This window comes from Camellia sinensis, chromosome 7 (assembly GCF_055761805.1).
Source record: "Camellia sinensis isolate YWXY chromosome 7, ASM5576180v1, whole genome shotgun sequence".
Lineage (NCBI taxonomy): Eukaryota > Viridiplantae > Streptophyta > Magnoliopsida > Ericales > Theaceae > Camellia > Camellia sinensis.
Genome location: NC_138967.1, coordinates 90,869,034 through 90,889,832, shown reverse-complemented (window position 1 = coordinate 90,889,832; position 20,799 = coordinate 90,869,034). Strand labels below are relative to the sequence as shown.

Genomic DNA, 20,799 nt, shown 5'->3' with positions numbered 1-20,799 from the left:
CATATACCTTAATCATTCACCTTTTGTACACAACTTAGAAAGTCATTGTCAAACATATTAATTTTTTATTTTACTTTATAAAAAAAGTCAAATAAATTACTATTAAAAAAAATAAAAAAAAAAAGTAGATCTCAAACCACACCTTAGTTATTTAAGGTGTATGGCTTATTTTTTTTAGTAACCTTTTAACATTTTTAGTGACTTTCTAATTTTTGCCAACTTCCCAAAACAACACCTAAACAAAGAATAATTGAGAGTCATAATTCGCTGCGATATGCGAACAAGTTCAATTATAAACTCCATTCTTGTCCAAAAATGAAAACCAGAACATTGGTAACCTAATTGTTGCTAAAAGATACCGGTAACAACTTTCAAAATTTTGGGAAAATTTGGCAACACTACACAAGAATGCGTTTGTTTGAACTACACAAGAACTTGTTTAGAAACATTCTTTCATTTCCTTCCCCTCTTCCGTCAACCCTGGTGACCCCGTCCCCTCTCTCGTGGCAACAATTTTACATATTTTCTTAGTTTTAATTGCATTATTCGTTTTTATTTCTTACAAAAATAAGCAAAAACATGCTATTCGATTTTCTGTAGCAGAAATCTAAAAATTTACGGTATCTCTAGGTAGGTGTAGCTACAAAATATGTTATCTGAAGTCTCCATGACCAAAACCCTTTCCATTAATCGAGTAATGACTTGTCCCTGACCCCCTCAGTGATAAGGAAATGCCAATTTCGATTATGAAAAAAACACCCCCAATGTTTCAGTTCAGAGCATTCATCTTAAATAATTATAACTATCTCTTATTGCATATCTCCAATGCCTTCTGTAGTTATATACTTATTTATGAAGAAAAGGAAGGACGAAATCCTCAAGACGAAAAGCACCACCAGATACTTGAGTTTAGACAGACAGACTAATATCCATATGGATTTATTGTTGGGACAGGAGCAGTACTAGGCATATATGTAAAGAACACTAGCTAACAGAACTGTCATGCCTTAGCCAGTGTTTTGCATTCCGGCAGCAATACCCTTCATAGTTAAGATGAGCGTGTCTTCGAGGCCAGGAGCATACTCACTTGTAGGGTTAAGCTTCACCAGCTCAGCATTTTGGGGCTTGCTAGTAGAGTCCATTATTTCCTTGGACAGATGTGGCCTCACCTTCACATTGTAATTGGGGTCACGAACCCGCTTCAGAGTGTATGCTTGGCACACATTAAGGGTCGTGATATATGCTTCACGAAGACAGAGTCTTTGCTTCAAGTACGGGTCTCCCTCCAGTAGATCCTTGTGCCCAGCAATCTACAAGTAAAGCACATAAAGCTTGAGGAAAAGGAAAAATAAAATAATAAATTTCGATAACTTTTAAAGCATTGTTGCTACAAAGTACTCCCTTAGTGATGGTCACGGGTCGGGTCCGTGTTTGGGACAGGTTTATAGTAACCTGCCCCCGCTCCGTATCATATCAAGGGCGGGGCAAATCAAGGACTAGTGGGAACGGAACGGGTGCAGGGCAGGAGACGGGTTAATTTTGTAAGTTGAAGAATGAGAATATTAATAAAAATTATAGATATATAATATATTACTAATAATAATTTATACATGATAAATATTATAAGATATAACATAAAAAATAAATGAGTAAAAATTAATACTAAGTATAATATTTTAGTGTTTTAATTTTATTATAATGAAAAAAAATTAAATTATATATATTATAGATATAGAAATAGAAATATTTAATAAATATAATCGGGGTGGGGTTGGGGTAGAACGGGGCAAGAGAAGCAAAACCCGTCCCCACCCCACTTCTTAATCCAAGCGGGGCAAATCCATGTGGGGATGGGGCGGGAGATGCGGTGAGGCAAGGGAAATGAGCATCCCTGGGTGTGTCTTGTATTATGCATGACCCATACAGTTCTTGGTTGCTATACATGTAACATTTTTGGATTATGTTGTAGAGTCCATAATCTACTAGGGGTCCAATGTATGTGGGGTTTTATTTATTGTATAGGACTAGAATTTTTATGGTTTGCCTATAAATAAGAGACTTATGGGAATTCTAAGGTTGTCAGACTGAGAGGGTTCATAGAGGTGTAAGGGAGACGGAAAAAATACTAGGGATACCAGGTGTGAGCGGGAAAGTGGGTGTGGCTTCAGGACTTTAGTTACTCTTGAGTAGGGAACATACATGGTTTAGGGGTTGGGTATGGGTGTCAGGTTTTGGTCTCAAGGTTGTATACTCTACAATTTATAGTGGATTATCTCGCTTACCCGTCTATATAGGCAACTTGTACCGAATTATGTAAATTTATATGTGATTATATTTTTCATTTTGATGTGTTACTGAATGTGCTTTAGTTTGCATTGGTGGGATATGAAATAAATCCCAGTAGTGTTGTTGACATTAAAATTTATGTCACCTGTCAACAGAGGTGCTGACATGGCATGACAGGTGTGCTGGTGGTGTGACATGACATGGAAAATGTCATGGCATGGAATAGTTGAATAAAAGCCAAAAGAGGTAGCCGTTGGAATCAGTTGGGGCATATGGTGAGATTAAAAGGAAAAGCGCATGACCTACAAACAGTTCCTACAAAGCAAGGGTATGGTTTGAGTGGGGCTGAGATCAAGGAAGATCATGGACCAAGTGGACATGTGTGGCTGCAACAAGTGGTGGCTTCGAAGAATAAAGGACCTTCAATCTCATTGACAAATATGTGATATTTTAGGAGTAGCTTACAAAGATGTCGATTGGTGTTTTTCCAAGTACTTTGTTCTTGTTACAGTTCACGTAACTTGTGACAAGAGTCGAATTTATTTGATTATTATCAATTCAGTTCGTTTCTTTTCATTCTTCTTTGTTTATTTCCTCCAAAGAAGTTCTTGACCTTATCAATGCATAGAACTCAAACCACATTGCTTGATTTGTTATTATTTTGTGAAAATTAAGTTTTGCCTGTCAATATTTCCCTGTCAATTGACCTCAAACATGATTTTTACTAACAAGTGTCTAAGATCAAAATTAAGTGTCTAATATCTTGCACTGCCTAAACAAGATACTTATCTCAAATTTGGGATATGATAAACTTTTCACTAAGCAAACCAAATTAAACTTGGTTAAATGGATACTTTGTCTCCAATCCTAGCACTCTAGATCCTTTTTTTTCACCATCTTAACATATTGCTTTAATGGTCATTTCTCTCTCTCTCTCTCTCTCTCTCTCTCACACACACACACACACACACAAACAAAAAAAGAAACATATAGCTTTAAGGTTTTATCCTTACAATCATGAAGAGAATGACTTAGGAAGTAGGAATTGCTTAAAAATGTTAGCTGGGAGTGAGAGGCTAAGGTAGAGTCTTCTCACCTAAATGAACCTGGTAATGACATACTATGGAACGCATGACAATTTGTGGAAAACTTTGCTGTGAATTGTGATGTCCCATTTTAGTCGAATTTAGTCCAAGTTCTTTAAATGCCTTTTTTTTTTTTTTTGCAATTTTTCTTTCATTTATTACCTGGAGGAGAAGGTTCTTTGTTTCTTCGTAGTTTGCTCTCAAAAGCTCTCCAAATGGCCATAGATCTTCTGAGACTAGAAGCTTGTCATACAAAGCAGCAATCTTAGGATCTCCCTTGGCGAAAACCATCTCAAGCAAGTCAATTGTCACTCTGAAAAAAGGCCACTGGTTGTACATCTCCTTGAGCATTTGGAGATTTTTTACATCCTTACCAATGACATGCTTGAATGCAGAACCGAAACCGAGCCACACTGGGAGATGAAACCTCGTCTGGGTCCAAGCAAAGATCCATGGAATTGCACGGAGAGATTCAATTCCACCACTAGGTTTTCGTTTTGATGGACGACTTCCAATGTTCATGCGACCATACTCCGTCTCTGGTGTCGCCTGCAGTATTTAGAGAAAGAAAAAAGGTTTTTTTTATTATTATTATCAATTTCGTAGAATGTTATTTCTATAATAAACATCATTGGTTCCAAGTTGTACTGACAAAACCAGCAAGATCCTCAAAACAATGAACCAAAAGGTTTTAATGAGGTAAGATATTCACGATAGTAAAAGACTATAAAGCACGGACACATCTTCGGAGACAACGTCGAACACTAACATGTGTCGGACACGCGGTGGACACATGTCGGACATTCTACCTAATGTGTCCCCTTTTTTTTTAGCAACGTTAGAGATCCCAAATAATTTACCAAATGTTTTACCAAACCTCTCACATGGGTATGGGACCTACACACATGAGTTTGTGTGGGTCTCACACCCATGTGAGAGATTTGGTAAAACATTTGGTAGATTATTTGGGGTCTCTAGCATTTTTCCTTTTTTTTTTTTTTTTTGAATTTTTACAGCTGGACACTCTTGGACACATTATGGACATGTTAGAGACAAAGAGAGAAACCCTAACCCATTGGAGATAGAGAGAGAGAGAGAGAAACCCTAACCATTGAAGACACAAAGAGAGAGAAAGAGAAAGAGAAAGAGAAAGGGTGAAGAAACTGTTGAAGCCCTAGATCGAGGTATGTTCTTCCAATCTTTATGTGTTCGACTCTCATTCTCCCTCTGTTCAGTGCTCTTTATTCGTCTTCTTCAAACATGTTCATCTTCTCTCTCTGTTCGTCTTCTTCGTCTCTATTCATCTTCTCTCTCTGTTCTTCTTCTTCTCTCTCTCACTCCCCTCTTCGTGTGTTTGACTGTCTCTTAGACTCTCTCTCTCTTCTATTTGTTATTTCTTCTTTTTACCCTTTTTGTTATGGTAAAAAAAAAAAACTTCTTTTTCCCTTCTTTTTTACTTTTTTTTTTAATATTTTTTTAATATTCTTGTTTGCTAAACATGAACATATAGAATAAATTATTTTTATTTGTAAAATAATAATAATTAATAAGAATGATATTTAATATTAAAATAAATAAATAAATACTATAAATAAATAAAAAATATATTTTTTTTAATTTTATATATAATAAATAAATAAATAAAATTATATATATTGAGCGTGTCCCCAACGTGTCGTGTCTCTCATTTTTTAAAAATTTGCATGTCCACGTGTTTGTATCGTGTCTATGTCATGTCCCGTATCCGTGTCCGTGTTTCATAAGTAAAAGAAAAACAAATATAGAAATGTTCATTATATTGGTGGCAGTCAAGTATAATTTAACCAAATGCTACAAATCTAGCATAATAACTTATCTACTTTTTCAAAATGGGGGATATAATGTTACAATGGCTTGAATGTAGTTAGATGACAAAAAGTAAGAGAAGGGTGAAGGATACATACAAAGCGGAAGTATTCAACAAATCGGGGTTCCTGGAAAACTATGGAGCGATATTCTTTCGTGGCAACAACTGCCATATCATCCATTAGTGCACGCCATTCAGGCTTAGGTGAGACTGGGGCATGCATTCCATGCTCCAGTGTAGCTGCCGTGAAACGTTGGAGTGTTCTAAAGCACAAGTGCTCCTCCCCAAATGACTGTTCAATAACTTCACCTTGAACTGTCACACGAAGTGATCCATGAATCGTGTCAGGTGGCTGAGACAATATAGCGAGATGGGTGGGACCTCCTCCTCTTCCAACGGTCCCTCCTCGACCGTGGAACATAGTAAGCTTCACCCCATTTTGCTTGGCCACATTTATAAGTTCTTCTTGGGTCTTATACAACTGCCATGCAGCAGAGAGACGACCAGCATCCTTACCCGAATCTGAATAACCAATCATGACTTCTTGCTTCCCATTGATCCGATTTCGATACCAATCTATTGAAAAGAGACGAGCCATAGCAGCCGGTGCAGCAACAAGATCTGCAAGTTTTTCAAACAATGGGACAACCCTTAATGGCCGCTTGACATGGCACTCACGCTGTAAAAGCTCCACAGCAAGCACATCAGACGCTGCAGTTGCCATTGATATTATGTAGGCACCAAAGTTATCTGAGGGAAGTTCAGAAATCACATTGAAAGTGTCCAAAACATCAGCAATTTCTTCAGTTTTGGGAAGATCGGGACCAAACAAAGGGCGCTTCCCAACGAGTTCAGATAAGAGCCACTCCTGCCTGCGTTCTTCCGACCATTCTCTGTAGGATCCGATTTTCAAGTGCCTCGTAATGGCATCAATGACATCGGTGTGCCTATCTGATTCTTGCCGGATATCAAGTCTCACAAGTGACAGTCCAAAGGTAGAAACTTGCCGTAAGAAATCAAGAAGGCTTCCATCAGCAATTGGCTGATCACCACAAGTGCAAAGTGATCTATAACAAAGTTCGAGAGGCTCCAGGAACTGCAGGGGGGGGGGTTGAAAAGCAATAAGAAAAGTAATTTTTATTTTTTCTCTCTTCAATGTAATTAATTTATCTATTATTCACATCACGGAAAGGGACAGGCATGAGGGTGGGCAGATGCTGTCAAAGCATAACAATATAATTTAACTATTACTGCTATGTTGTTCAACTTCAAAATAGAAATTTCTCTGGGAACCTAAAACTATCACAAGTTTTGAAAAAGCCCAAGCACTGCCACTGCTGTTTGCCTAGGCCTGTGCCTATGCACCAAGGTTGCCCCAATTGCATGTCACATGTAACATTTTTATGGAATTTGTCGCGTTATTAATTGAAAAGCTTAGCCATACTTCTCCTTAAAAAACCCGGGTATTAAGGAAAGTGAAACTGGGGCCTTATAATCAGTACAAATGGGGCAACTCCAGGCGATGTGGGATACATTCCAAAACACCCTCCTAAATCACAACATACAGCAGCCAGACAAACGGCACACCAATCACAGACCCAACCAAGTCCTGATACCAAATTAAAAAGCCCATCCCACACCTAGAGCCTTATAATCAGCACAGATGAGACAACTACAGGCGATTTTGAACACATTCTAACATTATTGTCACTAAACCAGTCACTGATTTTTATACATGACCATTGTAATTGAGTAATAAAGATATCTCCAAAGGACTGTTAGTCTATTGGAGTAGAGGTTACAAATATAGCCTAACTAAATGACATCAAATTGAGAAGCCTCGTACTTACCTATCAAATAAAAAAGAAAAGGAAAAAAAAAATTTTGAGGGGGAGAGAGTCTCTCCTACTTTTATCCAGATGATCTTGTAAACCATTTTCTTAGTTTCTTCTTCCTTTCTCTGTTCAATACATCATTCTGAACTTCAATAACATGAATTTATTTTTCTCTTAAAAAGAAGAGGATAAGACTACAAGAGTGACCTATATGTGGTACAGGAGACTGATCAGTAGAAATAAATCATAGATGCAAGACTGATTCAGGAAAAAAAAAGCCAATACACAAACCAAACAACTACTTAAGCAAGACTATAACTGTGCATCTCACCACAACCGTATTATACCTACCAAATATAAATAGTTTATTTCCTGAGATTGCAAGAAATAGGGGTAGGGTCGGTAATACAATAGTCATGTCTTCTTCATAAGAAGAATTGATAAAGTTGGTTGAGATGGATAAACCTGCTCGAGGTTAGTGAAAGTTGCCTCCTCAGGAATATCAGAGATCTCATTGGCTAACAACTGACGAGCACGCTCACGTGTATGATAAAGTTTGTCCCTTACATCGCCAAGAATAACACGATAGGGCTCATTTGGAGGAATTCGTTTCCAAAACTCTGCATGAACAAGATGTTAACGAGAACAAAACATTAACAAGAACCAAATAAATTTTGTTTAAAGAACAAATTGGAATATTATAAGTAAAATGGAGAAAAATAACTTTATTACATTGTGTATGATGACAATGCAAGAAGACCTTGAATTTTGATGAAATACTGAATACTTGAACTATCTAAAGTCGTTTTTTTATGATGCAGGTATTCAAGCTAGAATGGAAAGTAGAAGGATTAAAAAAAGTTCCATTTTTTAAATTTATAAACAGTTTCAAATGGAAGTTGAAAACAAATCTGGAGACATGATTGCACACCAATATAATGTTTGGCATCTCTCTTTGAGGAGCGATGAAGTTCATCTGCACGAGCACGAAGTTCTTCACTGCAACGCCACATCGATAACTGCCAAGAAAAGTTTGAAAAAAGAAAAAACAATGGAAAAGTATGCATGTGAGAAATCCATTAATCAATAGAAAACTACCAAACAAAAGAAAGAGGCAAAAGAGAGATTTCAATAGTGGAAGGAGTCGTTCGATCGATACCTCAAACATAAGATCCTCTATCTGAGAGAAGTACAAATTCGCAGCCATCATTCTAGCCAATAAGCATACATCCCTTGTAACTTCAGGAGTTACCCTTGGATTTCCTACAGCCCACCAACGCCAAAGTAGATCATAGCATAACAAAAGTGTAAGATAATGGAAAGCATAGCATGGCATTGTATGTGTTCCCTGACTATCTTGTATCCACATTTCCTTCCATAATTCTTAAAAATAATGTATCAACATTGATGCTATTGGTATCTTATATTTTTCAACTATCAAGTACATGAAAAAGACTATGCAAATAAAGAAGGATTATATCATACCATCACGATCCCCACCCATCCAAGAAGAGAACTGAATTAGAGGGGCATTGTAGGGAACACGCTCATTTATCCCTATGTTTTTCAAAGCAGTGTCAACACGGCGTAAGAATTTTGGAACTCCTTTCCATATTGTCTCATGGAAGTAGCTCATTCCTGCCCTCATCTCATCTTGTGGAGTTGGAGGGGTCCTCCGGATTTCATCAGTACGAAATGCAGCTTGTATCTGATGGTAAGGAACATATGTTAATGACACAGCAAAGAGAAAGGAATGAAAATGACACAATGCAAAACAAAAAATTATTTCTCCCAACCCTTGCTTTAGCGGAAGCCTCATTCATTGGGTCGCTCCCTTTTTTTATTTATGAATACTAAGTCTTCCCAAAACGTATAAAACTACTTCAAAATATCCAATGCCCAAACAAAAAGTAAGTTAAAGTATGTTTTTATCCTTTCTTTTATTTATTATTTTATTATTATTATTTAATGTAAGTTAAATATCTTGAAGTACATGAGAAATTATACATGAAACACACTTCAAAACTAGTTATATGTTAGCATGACGAGATCAAGGGTGGATTAAGAAGTACGATTATGCACAGAATGATACAGAAATTTAAACCCAACTAGATGTACACTATAAAAGTCCCACATTAAAAATAAAAATAAAATCCATGTTCATGTTAACTAGATAAATACATATAAATAAATAAATTCGTGTTCACTATTTGAAATTAGACAAATTTTCATAAATGACAAGGTCCTCGCCATGCAAATGCTTGTGTCAGTGATCTAGGTTCTAACCCAAGAAGAACATGACCTTTAAGATGGGTGTACTGCCAGTCTGCCATAGCAAAAATTACTAAAATCATATGGTTCATTCTTTAGTAAATTATCTCATCCATTAAGCATGAACATCTAACACATTAGAAGAAGCAAGGTTTACTTGCTGTCATTGAACAAACTAAACCAGCTTTCTTCATTCTATTAAACATTTCTGAGCATTAAATCTGATGTGCCAGTCTCATGTTTTTGAAGAAAATGGATGATGCAAATTCAGTCTCTCAGTATCTCCCAGCTGACATGGACCAGTTTTGAAACAAGTCCAATGCCAAAACCAAAAGAATGCGAAACAATCATAATGCTTATATTTAGAGCTGTGTTGAACAAACTATAAGCAGTTCTGTAGTGCCTTTGTGAACTGCTTTTACCCATCAAAAAAGGGTCCACATGGGGGCACAGGGTAGAGCTCTACCACATTAACACTGCTCACATGGTAATATACATGTCTTCTTCTTCTTCATCTTTTTTATTTTTATTTTTATTTTTTACTCATGATGAACAAGCCCAATGAGGATTAGAACACATCATAGAGCTCCGACTTTTTTTTTTTAAAAAAAAGTGAAACATGAGAGACATGGATTTGTCAAATTTGTGCTCTCCTTCAAGTACCTAACCAAATTGTAGAGAGCTACCCTCCTACAAAATAAAATTAAAAAAATTAAAAAAAAAAATGTGTAACCAAACAAACAAAATTGAAAATGAAAAGAAAAGTTATCTCTACAATAAAAGAGTGAAGCCCTTGGCGTGTTTTCTACTCTTTTAGTTTCCAAAGATACCCTTCACAATTGTCACAATGTCAATGCCTTCTCTCAATAATAACAGTCAAGCACTAACCATTGTGACTCCTTGAAAATGTGTGAAGCATACAAACATATCCCTCTCTATTAACTATGTTTCATTTCCTACAATTCGTACTGAACACAATATATCCCAAAACAGTTCATCTGTATGGCATCTCTACCTATTCAAATTTTGAAGTCACTTTTTTTTTTTCCCTCGAAAAGATCCCAAATTCTATATGAGGCCATGAAGATTGCACTTTTCTTTATCAGTATGTAAATCAAATATTATTTTTTTTATTTTTTATTTTTGTAAGGTAGTGTTTGATTCATTAGAATGAATATGTCCATTCTCACGTTTGGTTCAATTAAAAAATGATGAAAAATATATTGCAAATGGAATTATGATTTAACATTGTAAGTGAATGGTAATTTTGTAGGAAGGATGAGAAATGAGCATTCCATTTTCACTCAAGTGAAATAAACATAAGGATAGTGATATACAAACATAAATTCTATACAAAATTTATATACACAAAGATATGATCTTTTATTTTCCTTTTATTTTCAACTTAAACATCATTCATTGTGATTTATAATTTCAAAATTGCCGCCATCACATTATATTGGCTGATATTTTTTCAGTAATTCTTTTTGTTCCTTTATGTAATTATCAATCAAACATGCATGCTATTAACAGTCAGTGAATCGATTGATTCTACTTTGAAATGCATGCTTAATGCTGCTTTTTCCTTCAATCAAATACCAAACTGGTTTGCCTCCAAAGGATGCATCACTCCTTTCACATGACAAGGGCAAGACAACATTTTTGTTCCGGTTTGAGTGATGAATATAACAACACTGCTTGCCTATGCTTTTTTTTTTTTTTTATCTCTCTATTCAGCATTTCACCCAATTTTTATCTATGTAATTAGACTTAGGGCTTGTTTGGTTTGTATCTGAAGACACAATTTTTTAGAAAAATTTTCAAAATTTTGTTTGGTTTAAATTTTTTGAAAAGAATTTCTAAAATCACTCTCTCCTACACATCAATCAATCACTTTTTCTATATCCTCTCACATTCTCAATCACTTTTTCTCTCACACACATCTACTCAACTACAACAAAATATCAGATCATCCCAAACTCCAAAACTCCAAAACTATTTTCAAAATATACAACCAAACAAATCAAAAAAATTTCTAAACTCTCTCCCCTAAATATTTTTGAAAATTTATCTCAAAACACAAACCAAAAACACCCTTAGATTTTATAAGCCTATGTTAAATTTCTTTTTTGAAGGTCACAATAGCATAGATTGAGAAAAGAATCTTCCACAAGTCATCTTATTTCTATCCACACAAATACACACACACACACACAAAAAAAAAAAACACCAACAAGAGTTTAATAAATTATCAACCTGCCATCATCTCTGAAAAGTAGACAACTCTTGTTTTTAGTTTGCATGTCTATGGATTAATTTGAACCATGTACTTCATAACAAATAATTTTGAAAATGAGTTAAGAATATATCAGTACATCTAAGATGTTTGAAAATTTGCATTCAAATTCTTTTTATGAATTTTGAGTGTTTCTCATGTATTTTGTCTTCAATATAGAAAAAGAAAAAGTGAAGTTATTATTATGTATACAGTATTCTCTCAAGTGGACTCAAAAGCAATAAAATAAAATAAAAAAGAAGTTTGTATCATTTCGATGACACCGAATATTCAATTTGTTGTGAAACATTTGTTTCTAAAAAAAATTTTTTTTTTCTTTTTCTTTTTTTTTTAAGGTGGTTTATATATTGCCCAAATTTCAGGGTTTAGATGTTGACAAAAGAAATTACAATGAATTGTTCATGTGTGACGATAAAGAGAAGGTTAAATCTTTGAACTTTAACTTGTATTTGTTCTATTATAGAAGTGCGAAAATTATATATACAATTTTCACAAACAAAATTTCGAAAATAAAACCACAATATCAATCATTATGGTTATATCCACAATCTTCCCATTTACATTGTGAGACAAAGTGGAAGAAATTTAAAATCATTGATACGTAATTACCTCTAACTTCAGTGAAAAACATGTACTATGATAAGTGCCAAAATATATACATTGAGATCCCCTAAACTACACTAGTTAAGTCTATATTGATTGTTATTTAATGATTTTTAATGAATTTGTCCGTTGTGCAGGTTATATGGGCCTTCGTGATGGAAAGTAGATTTTTATGCTCTTTTTTTAGTCCATTTCAACCCTAATGGTTATAGGAGTACAAAGGGATGACCTAGCCTTCATAAAGGGGTTCTTTACATATCAAAGGCAGCACAAGGGGCAAGAGGGAGTAAACCCAAGGTTCCAAGGATGGAGTTCTTCACCTTCTCCGTGGGCAACTAATCATCTTCCTCAGGGTGTAGATGAAACCCTAGCCAAGTAACTTTGTTTTATTGTACTTTACTTTGGGATTGATTATTAATACAATGATTGTACCCCTACTTTTAAAGTTGAATGATTGCCTATTTTAGATAGTTGATGTGAAATATTGAATGGTTGAGAACTACAATTTGAATCCATCGAGTTAAATTTTTGAGCAGTTTCATGGGTAAAGTGATGCTAAATTAGTTTCATGGGTTAAGTCTGCATTGGAGTGTACCCTGTTTTGAGAAACCTTTTGAAGTTGTGCCTCCAAGTGAAAGCTTTTGTTTTTATTTGCTTTTGTTTTTGTCAAGTTTGTTATGTCATGTACTTTTTGCACTTGTGTTTGTAAAGCTGAAGGGTGGTACATTATAAGTTCTATTTAATATAAAGAATGTTCTGTTTCTTTGTATCATATACGCACTGCTCAATGGACTGGATTGTGTTATTTAATGCTTCCACTCCAGGCTCCATTATATTAAATATTTTATGAAATGTCAAGTTAGGCCGTAGGTAATCTATAAAACTGTCCGGTCACCTCCCTAACCTCTACAGACGGGTTGGGGCGTGACACTTCTATTAGTATATCAGTCCTTAGATTGACTGATGATGATATAGGTTTGTAATGTGAATCTGTAATTCCTCCATTTTTGACCATTTACTAGAAAAAAAATAAAAATAAAAATCACATATCCAAATCCAAATCCAAATCCAATAGAAAATTGGATTGACTAATTTGATATGATAAAAGAATAATACTAGGGATCATAAAAAAAATACCATGAAATGGTTCATGAAGATTTTTCATCCTTTAATTAGTATGTGGTGTTTTCTTGCATATGTAATCTGACGGTGGAGAATATTTTATGATCATTTTCATGATTTTTTTTCATAATACCTAATTTCAGATTATTGGATATATTAAATTAAAATAACTAGATTTAAATATACAATTCCCAAATATTTATCAAAATATATATATACAATTCCCGAATCTCTCACATACAATCCAATTCTTTTTTCTTTGTCTTTTCTTTTCAATCAAGAAGGTAGGAAAGTAAAAAAGTTGATTTGTTTCTAGATATAATTGATAGGTCATCGAATTAGTATTCATATGCATCATGAAAAGTATAATGAACATACCCTGCCTCCACTTAGCCTAAGTATTATTATATTCGGTAATTTACTAAATTCGCCTTTTGGAGGGGAAGGATGGAATATATGGAGTAGCAGGAGAAACAAACCAAAATCTGAAGCAAAATACATACCTCTCTCTGTAGCGCCTCATCAAGCTCCTGCTTATCATCAGAAGTGATGTCTTTGGCATACAACTGGGTCAAACAATTCTGAATTCTGAAAATTATAAAAGAGGAAAAATTAAACATCAATAAAAACCTAAACCAAGAAAAGAAAATATGTACCATGTTAAAAATGAATTACAAGTGACCCGACCATTGGACATCTAAAAATCAATAAATAATAATAATAATAGCAAACCGGAGAGCTGCAAACTATGAGCTAGGATTGCAGATTATTGTAGAAGTAGAACAGAGACCTTGCATGTTTTTGAAGCAAAGATCTACGGACAGATTGAGTGGGGTGTGCCGTAAGGACTAAATCTACTGTCTGGTTCTTCAAAGCATCAAAAACTTGTTGAGGGGACTTATTCAACTGCACCACAAGCCTCTTGAGGGTCTCATCAATGTCTGATTCAGTTGTCGCAGATGCCTCATCAGCAAAATCACCTTTCTTCTTTAACTTAATCCTTCGTCTATAAGCTATCTGAACCTCCTCAGCCAAGTTGGCTAAGTTAAGCATGTGGGAAAAAGATTTAGCAACTACAATAGAATCACCCGCATCTAAACTTGTCAGCACATTCCCGAGTTCCTCCAATTTCTGGGGGTCAAGCTTCCTTTCATACTCGGCGGAAAGCTCATAGCAGTCTTGAACCTAATCAATCCATAAATATCATATCTGTTAAAATTTATCACCTACTTCACCCACTTAAACCTACTCCACTAAACCTAACCCACTACACCACTACCACCTCACCTACTCCACTAAACCTAACCCACTACACCACTACCACCTCCACTTCACCTACTTCTTACCTACTACACACTCACCCTCTTCTATATATAGGAATCATGAATCTTGTAATCTATTAATCAAGACATCAATCAATAATGCATAAATTCTTACATGGTATCAGAGCAAGGTTAAGAATTTAATATTTTTTCGCTTCACCGGCGGGCGGCAACCTCGCCTTGGCCGCCCGCCGGACCTCAACCTAGTCCGCTAGAATTGTCTACTACATACCTACCTCCTCATCATATCTTCATAACATCTCATTCTCTCTCGGCATCATAGTAGCCGTGATACTGCTCATACTTCTGGACAGCGGAGAGAACATCGTCTTTCTCGATCTTTCCGCCGACGCCGGTGGCGAGATCCAAGGCTCCGGCTTTCGACATCACTCTCCCCAAATAGTCCATAGCAGCTTCTCCACCGGAAAGATACTCCTAACAGCAGCGGAAAAAAGGTGTTTCCCTCAGCCAAACAAGGCTCAATAGCTGTGGTCCTCATCAAAATACGTATAATTGCTACTCCTGAACTTGGTTTCCCTATCCTTGCTAACAAGCTTCTCAAATGCTTCCGGGCCATGTTCTTCTATGTACTTCTCAGCAGCAGTTAGAATGTCATCTGGCTTACTGAAGATGTCCTTCTTCCTTGGGACATACTAGACGTTAACAGTCTGCTGTGGGTTAAGAAAGAAAGGCCTCAAATAATGCTCATAAACATATGCAGCACCACTGATACTCTTTATGATGGTGGATATTTCAATGCCATTACAACACAGCACCTTGAAATTTATTTTATTTTATTTTCTTATCTCTCTTTCTGACCATTACAACACAGCACCAGCACACTTGTTCCCACCTTTCATCATGGTCTCCACTTTCTTTTTCTTTTTTTATATTTATTTTAATCCATCTTTTTTGAAAACAAAACCAATATCACTTTTTTTAATTCCTTAATTTATTTTAATAACATGAGTGGCCTCTCTTTTCCACCATCTCCCTCTTTTTCTACACAATATTTTTGTACCACCGCCCACTCCATGATTTCCATATTAATATTATTATTATTATTATTATTATTATTATTATTATTATTATTATTATTTTCACAAAAAAAAAAAAAAAAAAAAAAAAAAAAATTCATTCCAGTTGATTTTTCTGCCTTACCACACCTACCATTCGAGTTTGCCAAACACACTTATTTTATTCATGTCAGGATCAACCCCGATCATAATTTTACACGAGAAAAAAAAAAAAAAAAAAAAAAAAAAAAAAAAAAAACCACCATAACACACCCAACACCCACAGTGGGATTTTTCTTCTCTACTCTGCTGCAGATCTCTTCTTCTTTCCTCCGTCCTGGGCGGCCCTTGACGGTGCTGCCTCCGTGTTTCCCACTCCACTGGGCATGATCACTACTCCTTGCTCCTCCACTGCAGCATATGGCGGCCCTCCAAATCGGAACATAAAACTGGCCTTCCGCTTCAGCTCCTTGTTTTCCGCCTTTAGCACACTTATCTCTGCTCGCGCATCCTTATACATGCGTTGGAGCAGAGCCAGTTGGGCGTTTAACTGCTGCACCTCATTTGTCCTACTCTGCAGCCGGTTCGACAAATTTGTAACCGCAGTCATGGTTTCCACACATGACTTCAAGGTATACTGATTGGCCTCCACATCCGACTGCACCGCCATTTTTTGCTCCACCGACCGCATCGGAAAGTTCAACGGAGCAAAACCAGAGGTGTTTGGTTGAGGTTCACTGGCCACCGCACCAGTTATTTCTCTTGTGGACTCGTTCAGTTCTGGAAAGAGCGTGAGCAGACCACGGGAAGAGGAGGCCATGTTCTGGGTAGCTGGACGGGAAGAAGAGGCCATGTTGCTGAGTGTTTCAGAGACGGGTTGGTTACAGAGTATTACAGAGTTTCTTTCTTAGCAAAGGAAGAGTTGTTTTCAGAGGATTTTCAGAAGTTTTTTTGTCTGCCTCAGCCTCAGCATCAACCTTGGTTAAATAGCGAGGCAGCCACGCGTATCGCGTGCCTCTTGCCACCAGACGACAAAACGGGCGTGCAAGCCAAGGCGCCCACGTGCCTCGCCATCATGTCCGGCACACCTTTTTATGGATTGGGCACGCCTTTTGATGGCACGCCTTTTGAAAGATTGGGCACACCTTTTGAGGGTGCGACTTTTTAAGGGTCCGACAAGACTCTGTAAACTGTCTCGACATTTGATTCCGGTTAGCTCCTTTATGGGTCCGACAAGACTCTGTAAACTGTCCCGACATTGATTCCGGTTAGCTCCTTTATGGGTCCGACAAGACTCTGTAAACTGTCCCGACATTGATTCCGGTTAGTTTCTACAAGGGTCCAGCAAGACTCCGTAAACTGTCTTCTACAACGGTCCGACATGACCCCATAAACTGTCTTCTACAACGGTCCGACATGACCCCATAAACTGTCTTCTACATCGGTCTGACACCACCATACAGTGTCCTCTACAACGTTATGACACCACCATACAGTGTCTTCACCAACGGTCTGACACGACCATACAGTGTCTCCTATCCTTTTTTTTTTATGTATTTTCTTGTTTTGTTCCTCTCTTCAAACTCAAGTTGGTTAGTTCCTATCCCCCTTGAGTTTGCGGGGGGCTGTTAAAATTTATCACCTACTTCACCCACTTAAACCTACTCCACTAAACCTAACCCACTACACCACTACCACCTCACCTACTCCACTAAACCTAACCCACTACACCACTACCACCTCCACTTCACCTACTTCTTACCTACTACACACTCACCCTCTTCTATATATAGGAATCATGAATCTTGTAATCTATTAATCAAGACATCAATCAATAATGCATAAATTCTTACAATATCATATAATGACATTACAACAACACACTATAAAACAAGTTATAAACTCAATCATTTCACCACCAGAAAGAAATCCCTCTGGGCAATTGTCCCCACTTTCCAATCTCATTATTAAATGAGTTTTATGGCACAACTAATGCTTAAAAAAGCTTCAACACATGAATTTTAGAGACTGGTTTTTCATTCAGACAAAGAAACAAGAAACTTAACACTAACCTAAACTGACATTGTTTCCAAAACAAGTTTTCTTTCGCAGAGAACATACATATTGAAATTTAACAGACATTTTACTAGGATGAGTACAGTTTCAGTTTCAGACTTAACAAGGGAGAAAAGAAAAAGCAGAAAGGTTAATGAACAGAAACTGAGATAGTATCTTTACAAACCAACCACTAAGCAAATGTTAGTGGAAACTAGCAAAAGAAAAAGAATAATTAATTCCAGTCATCAAAATCTCTCAAGTGGACGGAAGTGGGCATGCCTTGCCTTCTATGCTCTCTGTAAATACAAAATGGATATATATATATATATATATAAATAAAAATAAAAAACCCCCCAAAAGATAGGGAATTGCAGTCGAATAGCTAACTATATCTTTCCATTAAATTTAAACGCATAAGGCAAATATATTTATTCTTATGGCGAATTATACTAACAATTCCTGTAATTTGAAATTTGTATCACTTCAATTCCTGACTTTTTAATTGTAATATATTTTGACTTTAAATTTTAAATTTTGTTCCAAACAAATACAATCAAAGATTTTTTTTTTTTTGCAAACGGTTATTTTGTGTTACTTAATTTGTATGTTGTTTGAAATGTAATGGCATTTTTTTAACTAAATAATGTTGAAATTTTTTTGGTTTTAAAGTTCTGTTTGATTTGATTTTCAAAATCTGTTTTCAGAGGGAAAAAAAAATTAAGAAACTAAAAATTAAGTTGGTAAAGAAAAATTAAAAACACATCATTTTTATATAATTTTATCGTTTGGGATAGTAGAAATAATTTTTTTAAATAAAGATTTTTGATATTTATTTCCGTTTAATTAGTTTCTATTTTTTCAAAATTCAAACATGACGATAATTTTGATATTATTATAAAACCAATATATTAAATAAAAAAATCCAAAACTAAAAACATTTCATATATTAAACATATCCATTACCCATTAAAATCTTAATAACTAGCAATTACATGATAACAATCTAAATATATGTGTTAACAACAAATAAAATCATTTATTACATAATAACCATCCAAAAATATCAATAAAAATAACCACCCATATGATCATCATTCAAGCCCATACTAAAAATTAATTTCTTTGATAAGAAAATAAAAATATAAAAGAGTTATCATTTTTATATAATTTTATTTTAGTGGGTAGAAATAATTTTTAAAAATTCAAAAATAATTTTTGATATTTATTTTTATCAAACTAATTTATATTTTATTAAATTAATAATTTTATCGTTAAAATTGAGCAACAATATATTCAATTATCTTTATTTAAAACATATTCAAAATTAAGAGACAAATATCTAAAAATTATAACCAAAGTGACACAGATTTCAAATTTTGCCATATTTTTATTACTTAAAAAAAAAGATTAAAAAAAATTTAAAAAAAATTGTGGAGGAGAAAATAAAATTAGAAGTGATTACCGTTTCTCTAATCTGGTGTCCATGTAAATCGTGAAGAATATCAAGAAATCGATCCAACAACAAAGCATCATACTCTACCAGCTTGTCATCTTCAGATACCTTCCTAGGTGCCAAAAGCCTTAGCTGTGCATCAATTGAGTGTGATGCTATCTTCTCCATGTTGCGACTCCCCATTTCTCTCTCTCTCTCTCTCTCTCTCTCTCTCTCTGTGCTCCACAATCAATCAATTAATCAATCAACCAAAGAGTTAATAAAAAGCACGTGAAATCAATCAACTGAGAGTTCAACCACAATCACGGACCAAATTGGGCTTCAGCATTATAACCATCAACTCAGAATCAGAAGAATGGAGAAGAAGAAAAGCAGAGCCTAGCAATGCATACCACAGAGAGAGAGAGAGAGAGAGAGAGAGAGAGAGAGAGAGAGAGGAGAGAGGTGCAACGAAATGAATCCCGTGATAACCCCATCTAAAGATGATAGATACCACAGAACGGGTATCTGATGATTCTACACGAGAAAAAGCGAGAAAAGTAAAATGAAACATCAGCAAATTGTAGATGAAGAGAGAGACAGAGAGCGCCCTACGTCCTTCGCTGGTTTCGATTTTAGATAGAGAACTCTGTTTTCACTACTAGCGTCTGAAATTCTGATCACACCATATCAAAATTGTGGCTGTTTTCACTACGGAGAGCGTCGCTAACGCTTAAGGTTTTTTTTATAAAAAAAATAAATAAATAAATAAGCGTTAGAAATACTCTTACCATGGGAATTCTATTTAAAAAAAAAAAAAAATTCATTAAATCATTAAGAACTACAAATTAAAAATGTGAGTGAGACTTTATTAGGAAAATGATTCAGTTTTAAAAAATTGAGCCCACGCTTCTAGAAATTGAGTTTTTTTATTTTTTATATTTTTTTAATCAAAAATTTTAATATTTAATCTTTTTGTTTTTAGATGCAGTTAACTTATAACATTTTTAAAAATATAATATTTATAGAATTTTTTTTAAAAATCATTAAATATAAAAATATTAAAAAATATAAAAATTCAATATACTTTTCGTATTCTTATGTATTTATTAAATTTTTTAATTTTTTTTAATAAATATTTTACTTTTTAGATGTATCTAAAGTATGTGCATCTGTATAGTAAAAAAATTATTTAAAATATTAAAAAAATTACAAATAAAAAAAATACAAAAATGAGAAAATGCAATTTTCAAAAAATAAATCAAAATAAAACAAGGTGATAGAAGTGGAGATTGAAAAAATAATTATAAAAATATGATTTTTTTTTTTTTTTTTGAGAAATGTGCCATATACTTTCTTCTTTTTTGGGTGTTTATTAATAAATTCTATATTCATGACTTATGAATAATTTGATCTTACAAATATTCTTATGAACCAGTAAGTCCTATCTTGCATTAAAATTTCTCAAGTGAAGCAAACCTATGTGTAGAATCGTAATAACATAATAATGAAATATTATAATGATATTTCATTGTCATATTTTAAGAATGACACATTTTGTAAAAATTTAATAAGATAATAATACACAAATGTTTCATTGCCATTTTTTAAAAAGAATGACACATTT

The 20,799-nt window shown here is 34.8% G+C and overlaps 1 protein-coding gene across 1 annotated transcript; it reads right to left on the bottom strand.

Moving 5' to 3' along the window:
• Positions 1-788: 788 nt before the first annotated feature.
• Positions 789-19,897, bottom strand: LOC114292998 (phosphoenolpyruvate carboxylase 2). The gene is made up of 10 exons (XM_028237003.2): positions 19,203-19,897; positions 14,135-14,529; positions 13,848-13,932; positions 8,538-8,760; positions 8,212-8,315; positions 7,984-8,071; positions 7,518-7,672; positions 5,315-6,313; positions 3,534-3,920; positions 789-1,310 (listed from the first exon to the last, which is right to left on the bottom strand). Exons 1-10 carry the CDS (start codon positions 19,374-19,376, stop codon positions 1,008-1,010), a joined length of 2,913 nt encoding a protein of 970 aa, XP_028092804.2. The 5' UTR covers positions 19,377-19,897; the 3' UTR covers positions 789-1,007.
• Positions 19,898-20,799: the final 902 nt, after the last annotated feature.

Bases quoted from the DNA above. Each gene is read 5' to 3' on its own strand.
- LOC114292998 (XM_028237003.2), bottom strand. From the start codon at position 19,376: ATGGGGAGTCGCAACATGGAGAAGATAGCATCACACTCAATTGATGCA. The intron at 8,316-8,537 runs GTATGATATAAT...GGTGGGCTGTAG, and splicing joins GATGGGTGGGGATCGTGATG to GAAATCCAAGGGTAACTCCT. The intron at 7,673-7,983 runs GTGTGCAATCAT...TTGTTCATGCAG, and splicing joins AGATGCCAAACATTATATTG to AGTTTTGGAAACGAATTCCT.